Here is a 16776-nt window from a genome sequence, read left to right as displayed (position 1 = left end):
TTGAAAGTTATTTGTAGTTATATATATTATAAAATAATCAATGAAGTGACGAATTATGGTAAAATAAATAGAACAATAGAAATTTTATCGGGTTTTCGGGCCAGCCCATCGGGTTTTCGGGTCTGACCCTAATGGGTTGCGGGTTAATCGGATGCGGGCTAATCGGGTTATAATTTTATTGGGTTTTAGATTTTCAACCCTAACACTATAAATTTGGCGGGCTATTCAGGCCAGCCCACAGGTTGCGGGATACACTGACATCCCTACCGAGCACTATCAATTCAGTACTTTACGAGCACATTTCGAGTACTCGTAAAAGCCTTGTTTTAGTTTACTGATTACTGCCCCTTTATGTTAAAGGTTTCATTAGATACTCAATATGACTTTGTGTGACAAAATGGTACACAAAAAATTGAGGGTTAAATTGCAATATCAAACTGTGAGTTTGAATGTTTTTGAATCAAGACGCATTTTAGGAGATTCGTGTAACACTCTAAAATTGGAACCATATATCCCTTAATAAATTTAATATTTTGTGGTTTGTGTAATACTACAAATTACTTGTTAAAGAAAATGGTACACCAGCTTGTCCTATATGCTACTTGCGGAAAATGGTTGGTTCAGAATAAAATAATGCTGCATGAATATTAAAATCGAATATTAAAACAAAAAAATACTATCAAATTCAGACTGTTCCCACAAGTTGATACCAATTCTATTTTTGGTTAATTGAGGGCAGCAAATTTTAGGTTTGGACTATGGTTAGCACACTGCTCAGGTACATATATTAATTATGATTCAAAACTGGTGGACACTTTATCTCTGATCGTTCATTTGTTTCGTCCTTTCCTTGAACCAATTTATTTTAATTATAATATTAAACTCAAAGACTATGTTACAACAAACTTGAATTTGAGATCTTAGCTGCCCTAGTGACATCGAGTTTAGTTAGTACTTTAAGTTTAATTACTCAATTATATTACTCGACTTGCTTAAATCTTATGAAAGTCACTCATAAAATTGAAATGATACTCCCTGCGTTTGTCACCATTTCTCTGAAAAATAGTTTAATATTGTCATTTTGATATATCCATAGAATTAGTGACTTTACCTTATATCACAAATTCGATATCACTATATTTATGAACATTACTAATTAATGTTATCATGAAGATGACTTTTCTCCGCTAGTAATACACTAATCACAAAGAAAACCCAAAAAGAAAACCTGTTGTGCCACTATTTCTCGACGACCATTCGACGGGTTAATGCTTACGTATACTCATGGCCCTGATATAATTACTTATCGCCCCTTAAGTAAAAAATATTCCCTTCTTCCTAGAAAAGTTTGTCACATTTTTCCATTTCCGTCAATCTCACAATGTTTGTCGCATCATTTTTTGTAGTGGACCTCCATATTCCAGTAATTCATTCTCACCTACATTTTATTAGTATAAAACTAATATATAACACACTCCAGTAACTTTTTAAAATCACTTTGTATTATATTTCTTAAAATCATTGCTAGGTCAAAGTGTAACAAAATTTATGAGATACGAGGAAGTACTAGATACCGTTAGGCCAAGTATAATCTCAACACAACAGAAGTAACTTCAAATTCAAAATCAACAATTTAATCAATGTCTTGTTGGAGTATCGACATACATCCACTCCAATTTCCAACACAAAGATTGCAGTTTGTCCTGTTCTCCCATGGTAGAAAACAGCAAAACAAAAAAGATGATGACAACCTCTGCACTGCACCCTCACATGCCCACATTCCTATAAATTCCGAGCACCATCCACCTCTCCCTTCACCCATGGCCTCCACAAACCACCGCCCCTTCCGCTGCTCCTTCCACAGCTGGATGGCGCAGCAGCAGCAGGACCTCGACGAGCTCGTGGCGGCCAACTCCCCCGCCACGGACAAGGAGGATCTCGCGCGGCTGAGGGACAAGTGCGTCGCGCACTTCGGGGAGTACGCGGAGAGGCGGGCCGCCATGGCGAGGCAGAACCCGCCGTGCTTCCTGTCGCCGCCGTGGTGCTCCGCCTTGCAGAACGCCTTCATGTGGGTCGGGGGCTGCCGCCCCTCGCTCTTCATCCGCCTCATCTACCACGTCTGCAGCTCCCAGCTCGACGCCTTCTGATACGAGGGTACTCGTATCGGTCCCGGCAGCGCGAGGTTGCCGGAGAAGGGTTAGGTTCATTCGCGGGATCCTCCCGTCGAGCAGCCCAGGTTCTCGGTCAATTAAGGTTTGACGAGATGAACTTGCAAAAAAATAAAGTACGAAAAGATAAATGAACGATAAAAGATAAATTGATTTGATAAAGTAAATTGCAGAGAAAAGTAAAAGATGATAAAAAGGATAAATTGTATTTCTTCAATGAATCAAATGAATAACAATGTCCACTATTTATAATAGTGGATACCCTAACTTAACGAACAAGAAAATAATCCTAATAAATATGAAAAGATATGGTAAATCAATAACTAACTAAATAATATAGATATCAGGATAATCCTTAGAAATATGCTCGTATCAACTCCCCCACGGTTAAAATTCACCTTGCCCTCAAGGTGGAAACCAAGAAGCAACAACGAGCATCGCATATCCCCTCCTGGATCAAATGCAAAAGATTGCTCTGTCCAATTATAATAGCCACTTGTCACTGTCTTAGCATGAATGCATATATTATGACGGATATCATCAGCAAGTACAACATCAGTGACCACGATACCGGGGCAGCACGACAGAGAGATCGCGGCTGGTGGGGCTGGGTCGTCGTCTAACACTTTCCCCTCTTCTGCAATCTTGAATTTCTCATATATCTCTGCATCGTGCGTCTCCTTCTTCAGCCCGCGACTCACGCCCATAGATGAGATGACCATAGCGATGTCGAGAACTTTCAAGGAGACGTGCCCAACGCCATCTTTGTCCAACAAACGTTGTCCTCCCATAATTCGGTTCTGGAGAAGCACTTGCAGAGCAGATCTCGGGAGTACCATGTTGTCCCTCAACATCTCACGTGCCTCGTCTTGAGATCCTTCACTCTGTTCAATTTCATCGCTCACATCCACCCCGACAGCAGTGTTGATGGCAACATCGGTGATGCTGTTGGGAACATCGTGAATGTCTTTGGGAACATCCGCACTCAATACCATCGTGAAAGTGTTATCAATGTTCCCCTCAGTTATATTTTCATCATCAGTGTTCTCCTCAAACCAAGCGGTCATACGGGCGAGCAGGGCGGCTTGGTCCAATCTATACACACGTAACTTCTCGTTGTAATCGTTTACGGCGGCTAGTTGAGCAGGGGAGAACGATCGAGCCATGAGGTCAGGATTATTGGGGTCAGAACCCTGGCATGTCGCTTCACCATAGGCGAGGTATGAGCCGTGAGGCGGGGACTGCTCATAGGTCGAAGAACTCTGTTGCATGCGCCCCCATGGCGGGTCCCAGCAAGTGGGCTGTCGGGTCTGGTAGGGTTGATATTGTGCGTGGAGGTGCCTATCATGTGGATAGGATTGTTGCAGATCTAACGATCCAATCGGATGGTGTGGTGGCTGATATATGGGTTGCGATGGGTGGTGGTGTGGTGGCTGATATATGGGCTGCGATGGGTGGTGGGCGAATTGCGGCTCACGGTAGTCGAATTGGTGATGGTAATAGGCAGCATAGGTAGATGACGACATGATGGAGGTAATTCGGAGGAAGAGATCAGATGAAAGCACCAGATGATACGAGGGTACTCGTATCGGTCCCGGCAGCGCGAGGTTGCCGGAGAAGGGTTAGGTTCATTCGCGGGATCCTCCCGTCGAGCAGCCCAGGTTCTCGGTCAATTAAGGTTTGACGAGATGAACTTGCAAAAAAATAAAGTACGAAAAGATAAATGAACGATAAAAGATAAATTGATTTGATAAAGTAAATTGCAGAGAAAAGTAAAAGATGATAAAAAGGATAAATTGTATTTCTTCAATGAATCAAATGAATAACAATGTCCACTATTTATAATAGTGGATACCCTAACTTAACGAACAAGAAAATAATCCTAATAAATATGAAAAGATATGGTAAATCAATAACTAACTAAATAATATAGATATCAGGATAATCCTTAGAAATATGCTCGTATCACCTTCCTCCTCGGCCAGAGGATGGGTAACCTCGCCGATCTCACGGCGCGCCAGCTCGTGTTGATCAATGCTCTCCATTGCAAGACTGTCAAGGAGGAGGACAAGTTCTCCACAAGGATTACTTCTTTGCAGGTGTAAATATTTATTTTTTTTACTGGCAATTTGATTTGATGTTGAAAGACAGTATTGTCATTCACACTCACTCCTTCAATTGTCAAATCAACTTCTGATGATACAATTGGTCAGAATGTCCGGTTTGTAGTATTAAGAGAATCTAAATCACATACCGACTTATAATATAATTAATATATGTATGCATGAACTTTTTTATATTGTTCACTCGATAGTTTGATTATAATATATTTTCCAATTAATAAATAATAGTTATAATTAGTAAATTTTAAATAATCATGGTGGATGTAACCGTATACACCATATAGGAGGAAATAGCGGATGAGCCGCTGGCAACGATGGCTAAGCAGAGCGTGGGGGAGGTGGAGCGCGCCATGGCCATGGTCGCACACGAGGCGGCCATGGCGGAGGTTCTGTTGGCGGCGGATCGGCTGAGGATGGAGACGCTCAAGGAGGTGATGGGCATCCTCACCCCGTTGCAAGCCGTGGATCTTCTAATCGCGGGGAAGAAGCTCCACATCTCGATGCATTGCTGGGGTTGCAAAAGGGAGGAACAAACATCAACAACCACAAATTGAATTCCTCCTCCACATGTATGTATATATGTGTTTTCTTCTACTAAGGATAAGGAATAAAGAATAAAACAAGAGGCAATATATCTATCTCTATTGCCATCGGAGTGCTTCTACTATATTTCCCACCTTTGCTATGCGTCTAGCTTAGTTCCGCATCTTCCCGTCTATAAAAATATGCATGCACCGCGCTTTTCATTTTCTATTTCTTTTATTAATTTTATTTTATTTATCGTACTAAATTTTTAAAATACTAATTCAGGACTCACTAACCCAATTTAAATTTATAATTATTTACATTTTGAATCTATAATTTATTTAAAAGGTAAATAATTATATGATTTTATATAAATTTCATTCTTCAGTCAGAACAGTAAAATTAATGAGGGATCTATTGTTTTATGTAGTTGTGATTTTTAATCGATCGCAACATGAATTTCACAAGTAATTTTAATATTTTATGTAAGAGTCAAATAAAAAATTAATACTACTAGTATATGGAGGTCCCATTATATGTTATGTTATCACAAAAGAAAATATCTTAGGATTGGGATGTTAAAATTAAAAGCTCTACTAGTACTAACAGATCAAGGATGGGAAGAAGAGAAAAATTAAAGAACAATATTCCTTTTTGTGCTCAAAATATAAATTTTAGTAAAAAATAATAACAATGGAATATAGAGTAAGACATCACATAGGTTTTAATATTTGAAAATTGGAGAGAATTGAAAACTTGGTAGATTAGTGAAAGTGTGAGTGAGCGGAATTTATGGGGTTAGATAGATACCATAGATAAAGTGGTCATCGGTATTGAAAGACAAGGCAGTATGGCGCTTACTGCCATACCGTAGAGTTAGCATTAAGTTTTTCGATTCGTATGAGTCATCAATGATGTAATTACCCCCAACCCACCAACGAATTTATGAGATTAAATGCAATGAATAAAGTCATCATCACTATCGACAGTGTAGCGCTCTCGTTACTGCACACTATAAAGTCAACAACTCCAAAAGCCAGGTCATCATCTCTATCACATTTTATTTTTATTGCCATTTTTGCAGGATGAGACGACTGGAATGGTTGGAAACGTCAAGATGGAGAGACCGGCGACATTGTCGACAAGGCCGAGGATCTTCGGCTGAAGACCATCAAGAGCATCATGAAGCTGCGGCAGGAGGCGGAGTTCTTGGTCGCCGCCGCTCCGGGATTCGTGCTTGGGTGTTCAGCATGATCGCAGCCGCGGCATGGTTTAATTTAAGGATTGTATTTCATGAATATTGAAATATATAATTGAATTACTAAAAATATATCGTCTTCATCGATGGACGGACACAGAAAACAACGTGGAAAATTTGGAGCAAAAAAACTTTTAGAGCAAACACTTATTATTCATCCTTCCTAACTAGTACTACTATGTGTAATCAAGATCGTATATTCCTATTCAATAAAAATTAAAAACAGAAGCTGTTTCTTGCCTTAGCAAAGGCTTATTTCAACATAAACACCAGCGATTTTTCAAGATAATTGAGATAATCAAGTTTCAAAAGCATCAGATCACAAGCATGTTTCTTTAGAATCCTAATACGTGGGGCAAAACCACTGAAAGAGAAAGGCAATAGCACAGAGCTCATTTACACCACTAAACATACCAAAAAGGCCACTCTTGTCCCTACTGCTCGTTCTTATTTCTTTCCGCGCAATTTCACACCAAGTTTGGATATGATTTGCTGATTGGGAATTGCTTTCCCAGATTCGTATTCCTGCATGATCTGGGGTTTCTCATTTATCTCCTGCAGCACACCAAGGATGTTCGATTATATCAGAAATGAAAAAATGATTGAGCTTAATCTGGAAGTGTATAAAACAGCTAATCAAACATGGATAGTGATCAGACCTGAGCAAGTTGAGCTTGGGTGAGTTTTTTATCCATTCGAGCCAGCATGATAGCCTTCTTTAATTCGGTCGGAACCTTCTCATCTGTGACAATAATTGAATTTGCTTGTTACCCAATGATGAAAATTGATTGTTGCACAACATAGATAAGAGATCAGCCTTCCCCAGTCCTGAGATAGTCTATATACCGTCGCCCATGGGTTTAAGGCCCTAATTAACATGATATTGTTTGAATTTTTACCGGTTGTCAAGAAGCACGAGTCACATTCAATATTTAGGTCAACCAATCACATCAGCCACAATCTAACCGAGTTTTAATCTAAACGACGTCATGTCTAACTTCTCAGATATTAAAAAAAAGTGGTTTCTTAGATTAAACAGAGTAGTAACATAAGTCTCAGATTCTAAACAACAAAGGCTTGATCAGTTTGCAATATACATGTTGGTCCAAACATAATAGTTCCGTTGTTAAGAGAACTTATGGTCATTCCTCCTTCATTCAGCTTATTAGTTAATGGAGTATAAGAGAAGTAGGTACGTAAGATGAATCTATTAGTGTAAGATGCTTTCGTTTCAATTATTCCAACTAAAGTAGACCGAGATGCATAAGGGCACAACAAGCAACATGGCAAGAGAAACAGATTGCGTTCAACAAATATCCGAAACAAGAAGAATCTCATCTCAAATGTGAATGAAAAAAGTTATCAATATAATTCAAAACCAGAGAAGAATAAAGTAAAACAAAATTCAACTCACGACTAAGATTCTCTGTATCTTCATCAAGCTTCCTGGTATTCAACGAGGTACTGCTGGAAGCAGCTCTGTTTGTCCCATAAATTTATATTAATTCCTCATAAATGATATTCCTGCATTGTTATCTTCATTGCAAGCAAATTCCTCGTCTTTAAACTCTTCTTTACTTGCTTGGATTATATGTTAAAATACATGACTTGAAATTGCGAATCACTTTAAACAACATTTATCTCTTTTTATAAAATGTGACAATTGTTGAGATAAAATCACAAGCTTTTGTTATAGGTATTGTCAAAAAAATATTTATTTAATATTTTAAGTTATCTATTTTTATTATTAAAATAAATAATATTATAATTACTAATCCATATCTTTAAAAACAACAATTCAAATTTTAGTAGTCAATTTATTAAATTAACTAATTAACTAAAAGGGTTCTTTCACTATTAACTGGAATGAACCTCTTATTATCTAATTAATCTTGATTAATCGAATTGAATAATTAAAGAAATCAGTAAATATCTTTGTACCTGTGCTTAATACTCCAAAGAACTTCCAACCATCCCCCAAAATTTTGAATCCAGAAATTTGGTTGGAATTTACTATTATTCAAATACTAGACTGTTCCTCTATAATGGAGGTGAATCCATTTTGTGAGTACATTTTATTGATGAACATTGGTATACACTCCATAAGATATTAGGATGGATGAATGACATCTAAATTTGTTCATTGAGCTGTATTTTCTGTTGATTTTATGTAAGGCAATAATAGGGGGCTTATTTTTTGGGTGGAAATACTCCAAAATTATGTTTTTTGGGTATACATTCTTGAAATGCTTGGATTTTCTTTTTATTTATTTATTTATTTATGTATGCAAAAAAAGAAAGAAAATACAATTGCTAAAATATCTCCCGCGAAAAGCACTTTTTTCAGAATCCCAACACTTTCATATGAAATCGCAGCTCACTCATATATTCAATCGAAAAACCCTAAACCCCAACCCCAACCCCAACCCCAACCCCATTCTCTCGGCTTTCTCAATTCCATCCGCAGTGATGTCGTCGTCGTCGCCGTCAACAGACTCCGTCAAATTGGTGGCGGAGTACGCCAAGTCCGGTCGGTCCTCGTGCAAGAAATGCTCGAAATCCATCGCTGCCAGCGCGCTGCGGTTTGGTTTCGTTAACAAAGATCCCCGGGGATTCGACATGACCAAATGGCATCACCTGAATTGCGTTCCGTTCGGTGCTTCTGGTTTCGCTTCCTCCGTCGATGCAATCACCGGATTCTCCTCTCTCAAGGTCTAAATTTTTAATTCGTTTTCTCGAGACTCGGAATGCTGATTTTATGTTTGCGGATGATGAAAAATCCAAAAGTATTTCACATTGTTTTGCTTTTAATTTGTTAAAAAGGTTGGGTTTACCAGATTCTTTAGCTGCTTTTTAACTGGGGGATAAGTTCTGTAGTGATTTAAACATGTCAATTTGCAGGGCAGTGATCAGGAGGCTGTGAAGAAATTAGTAATTGAAGGGGCACAGGCTGTTGAGGTATTGATCTGCTCTCAAATTCGCTGAAGCATGTTTTACAAAAATGTACTCTGGGAATGAACATAGATAAACAAAAATGTTTTAACTTTCTTTTTCTAACTATGTGTTTATGATATAATATTCGTTTTATTCTCTTAGGTCAGTAAAGTTGATGAGGATGATGATGAACCAGATCAAGGAAAGTCGAAGAAGCCAAAGGTAGAGATATGTGCTATTTATCTGTTGTTGAATCAATTGAGGTTGGATTGAGGTTATATTCGAATTGAGAAAAAATGATCATGCTAATTTTTTTCTATAGTTTGCCCATGTCTAACGACACGTCAAGAATGACGAATCATGTTCTTTCTCTGGCTGATTATTTTTCCGCCCATGTATTGTTTTTTGGCCCTAAGTGAATTTGTGAGATTATGTTCTTTGGTTTACATAACATCAGGTCTCGGTAGACTGGTTAACTTGTGCATGGTCAGAATATGCATGGTCTTGAATCAGTTAGTGCTATCGGTATGCTTTAGTTCTGTCTAAACCTACTGTTATATTTCAGTTCAGCATCTAATTTTTTCTGTTATTTGTTAAGTTTTTTTAGAAACTTTAGGCTCTAAATTGTATCGCCTTTCGCAAGTCTGTGTGAACCATTTGAACTTCACATCACATCAAGACTAATCGTTTCTACTCTGTTTGTTTAGATGTTCTATCATCAGCAGATGCTCAATATGATTTAAAGTTTTGCTGTTCTTTTCCTACAGCTTTATTCTGACATGACATTATGAGGCCAATATTTTTATTGTGCTTATTTGCGTAAAAATTCTGTAGTTGCTTACATCTGAGGAAGGGACAAAGTTCCAGCTGGAAATAGCCGTATCAGCTTCTGATATCAAAGAGAAGTATAAGGTATGTGCCCTGATATCTTGCTGAAGCTTCAAATTGTATTGAGATTGAAGATTGGATACATTGGTAAGTTTGAAGCTCCATTATTCTCTATCTCTTTATGGCTTAGGCCCAATGTTTCCAATACAATATGTTCAAAACAGCTTAACCAGTAGTTCTTTGCTTCGAAGTTTAAGTTACATAGCATTAAGTTTTTGTTCGAACGTATTTTGCTAAGTTTCTCAGACTAATCTCTTAATTTCAGGATGCTACATTGTTGCCTAAATGGAAGGCATTTCAGACAGTTATATTTCTTGAAAGGGTGTGTATATTATTACAATGCTGATCTCTATCTTCTTACTCATTAAGATCAATGTGACAGAACTTTATGTGTATCCAACATCATTTTCTACCTTTGGTTTAACACTGGCTAGGAAAGTATGAAAAGTCTGAGGTTTTCCTTTAATTTCCTACTTCATTAGGATGATGGTCTTCATGATTCAAGTAAAATTGCAGCCTTTGATTTTGATGGTTGTCTTGCAAAGACCTCTGTGAAAAGGTATGATATGCAATTCTTGCAAGAAATTTATGATGGTTTGGCTTGTTCTTTGGTATTGCGTCATTCCTAGTCAACTGATCATATAGTGAAGTTCAATAAAGTTTGCCAGATACGTAAAATAAAGCAATTTGTTTACCTCGGCACCTTTTGATTTTCAGGATTGGGGTGGAATGGAATATCTTTGATCTATGCGTTATGTATTTTTTAATGACATATGCTTTCTGGAGCTGAACCATGTGCCAAACTAATATGTAACACTTTATCCTTTTATATTAGAGTAGGTGCAGATGCATGGTCTCTCATGTATCCTTCAATACCAGAGAAGCTCCAGAATCTGTATAGTGATGGCTACAAGCTGGTCTGTTCAGTTTTTGTTTACATTTACTGAGCCCTTTTGATTCATGCAACACAAATTGATAGGCTATGATAATAAAACAGGTTATATTTACCAATGAATCTAATATTGAGCGTTGGAAGAATAAGAGACAGGCTGCTGTAGATTCAAAAATTGGAAGACTTAATAGTTTCATTGAGCTTGTGAAGGTCCCCATTCAGGTTTGTTATATATGCTTACATAATCTTCATCATCAATTAGAATCTTCCTTGTTTATTTGTAAAAATTGAATGATTCAATCGCACTTCCATATAATATATCTCCAATCTACCTCCATCCACTCATTTTGAAGAGAAATATACTGCGTCAACATGAACCTTTTTGGTTTGAGCACAAATGAGACTCTTTTCATAGGAAATTTCCATTTTCCAACACTTTTTTGCATCACTGATTGACTACTTGAAGAATAAAAAAATCATACTTAATACTAGCTGTATGCAGGTTTTCATAGCTTGTGGAGTGAGTAGTGGTCAATCTGAGGATCCCTTTCGGAAACCAAAACCTGGGATGTGGAAGATTATGGAGAAAGAGTTCAATTCTAGTCTCCCGATTGACATGGAACAGTTATTTTCTTGCTCAGTATCTTGGCTTTGAAGTTCTCTTGTTTCATTCTTAAGGGACAAACTATATAAACTATCCTTGAGATCTATTTTAGAAATCTTAGCTAATTCTGTAAATCACATATAACCTCACACATCTGTTTCTGTCATACAAATTACAATTACCTCTGTCCAAGATAATGTTTGTAAGACAAATATAATCGTCTACGGGGTGTTTGCAATATCAAAGTAAAATAGGTTCTTTCACAAATAGGTCATTCCTTGAGGACTACTCTAGCAATTTATGGCATGATGAAAAAAATGTAAAATTACCGCTGAGGTAAAAAAATTGTTAGCTGACCTGTCTATGTTTTCTCTAGGTCCTTTTATGTTGGTGATGCGGCTGGAAGAGCAGGAGATCACAGTGATGCTGACAAAAAATTTGCACAGGTTTATTTCTAAGCAATGGATTTCTTATTGAATATATCTCAAGCTTATGCTATTGAATACTCATGTGCATTTAGTAGGCTATCATGTTTTCATTCTTACGCTGGCGCGTCAGCTTCATTAGGGAGTAGAGGACAACTTTTGGGGTGGAAAATAACTTAATGAAAGTCTTCTATGGTAGCTCATCCCTTAGTCCTTTTTAGCACGATTTGCTTTGCTAACTATTTTTCTTTAAATTTTCAATTTGGTAACTGCAGGCTGTTGGTCTAAAATTTTATGTTCCTGAAGATTACTTCGTCACAGATTAGTATTTGGGTTTGAATACGCAACTTTGTTTGGGATAAATAGGTTTGGATAAATAGGTTTGGGTGTTGCCTGGAGACGGAAGAGGAACAAAGCAGTGATTGGTGGAGTGGATGCATAGTTATCAGCTTTTGAAGTAATATTGATGCTTGGTCATTCAATTGTCTAGTTGTTTAGATACCCAGCTTTATTTAAACTGATTTAGGACTAGTAGATTATTACTGTTATTGTGAATTAGATGAATACAGTGGACCCATTTTATTTTAATTCCTATGTTCAGTGTGTGTGTGTATGTGTGTGCTGGTCCTGCTGGATATGGTAATGGTATAAGAAGAAATGAAGGGTCCGTCCCTACCTCATTGTGTATTTCTTGAAAGTTAATTTACTCACAAAATTGTCCTTTAAGTTGAAGGTAAGTGCAAATGGTAATATGACTATGCAGTGCAGCCTAATTGGTAAGATGCTTTTTTTTTCCGTCGGGTCCAAAAGATAATTCCAAACAGTGGCAAAGTATTGTTGAATAATCCCTATACAGCATTTTACTAATCAACAAAATACCATTGTTTCTCACTACAATTTTTGCATTTTATTATTTTTTCATATAAAACAATAAAACTAATAATATTGACAGCTCTAAACTTCCACCCACCGGTCACTGCCACGGCCAACCTCCGCCGCACAACAACTCTATTCAGCTCAAAATATATGTAAATATTAATATCAAAATTGATCATTCAATTCATTCAAATACTTATGATCCTTTTAATATCTTAATTGCGTCATAATGTTAACATAAAATGTTAAAATCCGTAATGTTCTCATTCTTTCATTCACATATATAATCTATACTTTTTTTTTATTGTACACTCGATCTTGATTCTTAATAGGAAGCTATCTTGATTGGTGGAAGGATATTGGACTTCTAGTCAATTTAAATAGATATACTATGGATTTTAATTCTAAGATTATTTTGTAATAGTTCGCGTGGATGAAAATTTGTAACCATACAATAGTACTGAGATAATGATTCTAAATAGGATGTCAACTCCAAGATATTAAGTAATGCAGTTAATAAGTAATAAGTCAAAGCAGGTTTTGCTGTTAAAATGAACATAAATTTGAAATTTGTGACCTTTGGCTTGTATCACTATACTACTAGGCCAACACACACACTCGATCATTAAACCTTTTTTATTATCAGGTGTGGTTTCTAAATTGATTAACAACGTGATCGGTTCGATAATAACATAATCGACTGATTAACTATTAATCATCCCTATTTATAATAATAAGTAGGAGAACTACTTATATAGCTAGCTAGATTTTGCAAACACCGAAAAGCGTGCATCAACAAAACTTGAAATAAACTACTACTACATATCATAAACTCAATGTCCAGTTGCTTAAACAAAACTTAAAATAAAGACATTTAAATCGTGCATCAACAAAACAGATAAATATAATGCTGTTAATTACTGATATTTCTAAGAAATATAAATCCCATCAAAATTCTTTTGTTTATAACAAATAAACAGTACTAGTATATAAAATTGATGAATTGCAGTATGCTTGTTCAATTCGGCTATAAGCTTAAAACTGCAATTATCTCTGAATTCTGAATGGATCATTTTAGCCATATATCTTCTCTTCTTTCACTTTCAAGATTGCTGCAAATTACAAATTCAACAATGTTAAACTTGTCACCAAATATGTTAATATATATATTATTCTCTCTTATTTAAAACCTTATTAATTAAGCCCACCTACCACTCTAGATATATGGTCACTTGCACAAGCATACAACCTCCAAGTACTCCTACTATATAAGTAAGAATATGTAATTAATAGTAATGAAGAAAAATAGGCAACACAAACACACAATTGATAAATAGTAATGAGGACAGCTAATATCATATCTTAATTTGCCTAGTAATAATTTTTACCACGCAGAATCTGCTTAAATCTATATTTGCAAATTAAAAGGAATTCATTTTCTAAATTGACCAGATCAATATTTTAATCAAAAATGTCCTTCATAATTTAAATATGTATTAGGGAAACAATTAGTGAGCTAATTGAGGATGAATATGTTGGCATATCATTGTGATTTTGAGTATATTTGAGAGTCATTCATGGGAGAATAAACTAACTCATCTTAAAATCATCATATTTACTCCAACTCTAGGTAATTTTAAGCAGAATCCAACTCCTATTTCCTACTTATGAAGCAAAAATTAAATTATAGTGATACCAATAAATCCTCCTTCTCTCTCACACATACACACACACACATGCATACAAATTGATATGGAATGAAATGTTGAAGAGAGTTGTTTGAAATTTGAAGCAAAAATGGGCGTTAGCACAAAAATAGAAGAAAATAGACATATATGTCAATTAATCATCTGAGGAGTACTTGCTCATAATTAACTAATGTTACTGTTTAATAGAAATGACAAAGCAACAGACTCTTCATCTTTGTAGAGATATGAGACAACAACAAAAAATTGATGTTACTTTAGAAAGAGAAAAGACATTCCTATGGTTGTCACTGATTATAATTTAATGAAAGAAAAAGTATAGTATTAAAAATTTGAGCCCAATACAAACAAGCTACTGATGCAATTGAGAAAATAATTAATCTACATATACATACATGTGTGTGTTGGAATTTCAACAACTCACCCCCAAAATTGTGAACACCAAAACATATATTTATATGATTAAATTATTAAAAAAAATCAAATCCCACAAAATAAAATACAAGAAAATAAAATAAAACTCTTTGCTGGTTTCAAGTATACATGTTCATGTTCAAGAACTGAAGCTGCATATTTATATATTTTTATACACTCTTAATTAGTAGCAAAAGGGCATGCAAATTAGGGTTTTGAATTAATTTAGGGTTCCTATTCTGCAGCTGCAGACCTAAGCAAAAATACTCCATATAATTATATTAAAAAATCAATTTTGACATAATAAAATTCAAGAAATGTTATAAAAAACTCACCTTAGTAGAAACTCAGACCTCAGAATGCTGCATAGGGTGAAAAGTGGAGGTGACTGTTTCACTAGTCTTCTTCCTCTTCTTCTTCTTCCGATACGGGATTCCCCGCGCCTTGGCCTGGGAATCCCTGACCTCCCGGAGGTAGACCCGTATCGCCCCATTGGCGAACGGATTGGTCTCCTGAACCCCTCCATTCTCCTCATAGGCCGCCCTGAGGCGGCCTATGAGGGCGTCCAGGCTGCCCCACGCCTGCCTGAGTGGACAGGTGCAGGGGCCCGCCGGCTCTGGCTGCCCGAAAAACACGCACCCTTGCATGTGCACCTTTGTCTTCCCGAACTGGTCGAGGTAGCGCATGAACTCCAAGACGTGCCCGTAGTTGCAATCTGGCACGGACAAGGGCGGACGCTGGTTCCGCAGGTACTGGCCGAACGTGTTCCAGTCGCGACGCTTCTGGGACTCGTATCGGCTTAGAGGCGGTGCAGTGGCAGTCGTTGCGGAAGATGAGCCTTCCACTCTCCCACTATTAGACATGATTATTGAAGGGAGAGATGAAATGTGATTAGTGATATAGTGAGATGGGAAATTTTTGGAGTGGGAAATCAAATCAATGAGGTTATTGAGGAAACATGGTATGGGCCAAAAGGAAAGTGCTTTCTTTTTTTTTCTACCTTACAACACTATTTTCTTCCCTTTAATGGTACCAAGTGTAATTAGAATGATGCTCTTTTTTATGTGTCTATATGTGTTAAATATTTTATTTTAAATTGGGGTAGCAACTAGCAATTAGCATCATCGAAAAGCAATCATTATCAAAAATTAACCGCCCTAGTTAACTAGATATGGGGTTTACTAAAACCATAGTTAATTAATTAGGGAGAAAGTGAGATCGACAGCATAAAATCCTACTTTTATTCATAGGCTTATTGAAACATGTCTCCCCTAAGATTTAGACTAAGATTTGATTTGTTGGGGCTTTAATTAAGATGCGTTAATTATGGATTAATTATACAATTTTCACTCTATATTTTAATTTTTTTTGTAGCTTTATAGGGACAAGTGAAGAGTATTCAGATTTTTTATTTAATCGGCTAATCTTTACCATCTACTTTCAAGAATCATAAACGCAAGTAGACGTTGAGATATATTTTTGTTACTAATTAATTGAAGTGTAACTTGTTTGGGAACTGATTATTTTTAGTAGTATTAGATGTGTACCCATTTTAACAATTTATTCCGTCTCCTAAAAGTGTGCATTATTCATTTTTCGAAAATCACCCCACCATTATCTTTTTACAGCAAATGTGTACCTATTTTTCTACTTATCTACATACCTCCTAACATTTATTAAAACTCATATGAATTGAAAGACCTATAGAAAGATATTATTTGTAAAGATATTATTTGGGTTATATCATGTGCACTAAAGTTAATAATTCCCAATGATAGATTTATTTTTTTCTAAATAAAACTATGAAATGACGAGTGGGATGAGATGCAATTTTTTTTGGCGGCGTCGAAAGGCAGACACGGTGCATCGTCCTTCGGTGAACTTTAATCTTGAAGGTTTGGAATAGAGGTGTCATACGCATGATTCACGTCAAATCCAAAGGTCAACTCAAGGATCGATCAAA

General features: G+C 36.4%; 4 protein-coding genes across 7 annotated transcripts; 2 read left to right on the top strand and 2 right to left on the bottom strand.

Annotated features, from left to right (window-relative positions):
• The first annotated feature begins 1783 nt into the window (after positions 1-1783).
• On the top strand, positions 1784-4845 carry LOC121768552 (protein DELAY OF GERMINATION 1-like). Its single transcript, XM_042165089.1, has 5 exons — positions 1784-2138; positions 2987-3273; positions 3384-3680; positions 4156-4267; positions 4576-4845. The coding sequence occupies exons 1-5, from the start codon at positions 1821-1823 to the stop codon at positions 4843-4845; spliced, it is 1284 nt and encodes a 427-aa protein (XP_042021023.1). The 5' UTR covers positions 1784-1820.
• A 1041-nt stretch (positions 4846-5886) lies between these two features.
• Positions 5887-7567, bottom strand: LOC121768551 (multiprotein-bridging factor 1a-like; the record flags this gene model as incomplete). Its single annotated transcript, XM_042165088.1, has 3 exons — positions 5887-6629; positions 6734-6816; positions 7489-7567. Coding segments are annotated over 3 exons (270 nt in total), but the record flags the coding sequence as incomplete, so codon positions are not given.
• An 876-nt stretch (positions 7568-8443) lies between these two features.
• LOC121768380 (polynucleotide 3'-phosphatase ZDP-like) lies at positions 8444-12405 on the top strand. 3 transcript variants are annotated; one of them, XM_042164870.1, is made up of 12 exons: positions 8444-8786; positions 8976-9032; positions 9171-9230; positions 9843-9920; positions 10162-10218; positions 10379-10455; positions 10732-10813; positions 10894-11010; positions 11291-11412; positions 11769-11838; positions 11916-11998; positions 12093-12405. In XM_042164870.1, the coding sequence occupies exons 1-11, from the start codon at positions 8544-8546 to the stop codon at positions 11964-11966; spliced, it is 1014 nt and encodes a 337-aa protein (XP_042020804.1). In that variant the 5' UTR covers positions 8444-8543; the 3' UTR covers positions 11967-11998; positions 12093-12405. The 3 variants fall into 3 exon arrangements, with proteins under 3 accessions (XP_042020804.1, XP_042020805.1, XP_042020803.1); XM_042164871.1 differs by having other exon boundaries at positions 11916-12012; XM_042164869.1 differs by lacking the exon at positions 11916-11998 and having other exon boundaries at positions 8445-8786.
• Positions 12406-13495: 1090 nt separating this feature from the next.
• On the bottom strand, positions 13496-15854 carry LOC121768381 (protein LIGHT-DEPENDENT SHORT HYPOCOTYLS 10-like). 2 transcript variants are annotated; one of them, XR_006043358.1, is made up of 3 exons: positions 15149-15854; positions 13906-13957; positions 13496-13805 (listed from the first exon to the last, which is right to left on the bottom strand). XR_006043358.1 is itself a non-coding variant. In XM_042164872.1 (2 exons), exon 1 carries the CDS (start codon positions 15674-15676, stop codon positions 15161-15163), a length of 516 nt encoding a protein of 171 aa, XP_042020806.1. In that variant the 5' UTR covers positions 15677-15854; the 3' UTR covers positions 13496-13805; positions 15149-15160. The 2 variants fall into 2 exon arrangements, 1 of the variants encoding a protein (XP_042020806.1); XM_042164872.1 differs by lacking the exon at positions 13906-13957.
• Positions 15855-16776: the final 922 nt, after the last annotated feature.

Source organism: Salvia splendens, chromosome 15, assembly GCF_004379255.2.
Source record: "Salvia splendens isolate huo1 chromosome 15, SspV2, whole genome shotgun sequence".
NCBI classification, from domain to species: Eukaryota; Viridiplantae; Streptophyta; class Magnoliopsida; order Lamiales; family Lamiaceae; genus Salvia; species Salvia splendens.
This window is presented reverse-complemented; position numbering and strand designations above follow the sequence as displayed.

What these genes read in the sequence shown, in the direction of transcription:
- LOC121768380 (XM_042164870.1), top strand. Translation starts at nt 8,544, where the DNA reads ATGTCGTCGTCGTCGCCGTCAACAGACTCCGTCAAATTGGTGGCGGAG. An exon ending in ATAGTGATGGCTACAAGCTG is followed by an intron (nt 10,814 to 10,893) that starts GTCTGTTCAGTT and finishes ATAATAAAACAG; the next exon opens with GTTATATTTACCAATGAATC. An exon ending in CTCCCGATTGACATGGAACA is followed by an intron (nt 11,413 to 11,768) that starts GTTATTTTCTTG and finishes TGTTTTCTCTAG; the next exon opens with GTCCTTTTATGTTGGTGATG.
- LOC121768552 (XM_042165089.1), top strand. Translation starts at nt 1,821, where the DNA reads ATGGCCTCCACAAACCACCGCCCCTTCCGCTGCTCCTTCCACAGCTGG. An exon ending in TTGGTCCAATCTATACACAC is followed by an intron (nt 3,274 to 3,383) that starts GTAACTTCTCGT and finishes GCTTCACCATAG; the next exon opens with GCGAGGTATGAGCCGTGAGG. An exon ending in CAAGGATTACTTCTTTGCAG is followed by an intron (nt 4,268 to 4,575) that starts GTGTAAATATTT and finishes TACACCATATAG; the next exon opens with GAGGAAATAGCGGATGAGCC.
- LOC121768381 (XM_042164872.1), bottom strand. Translation starts at nt 15,676, where the DNA reads ATGTCTAATAGTGGGAGAGTGGAAGGCTCATCTTCCGCAACGACTGCC.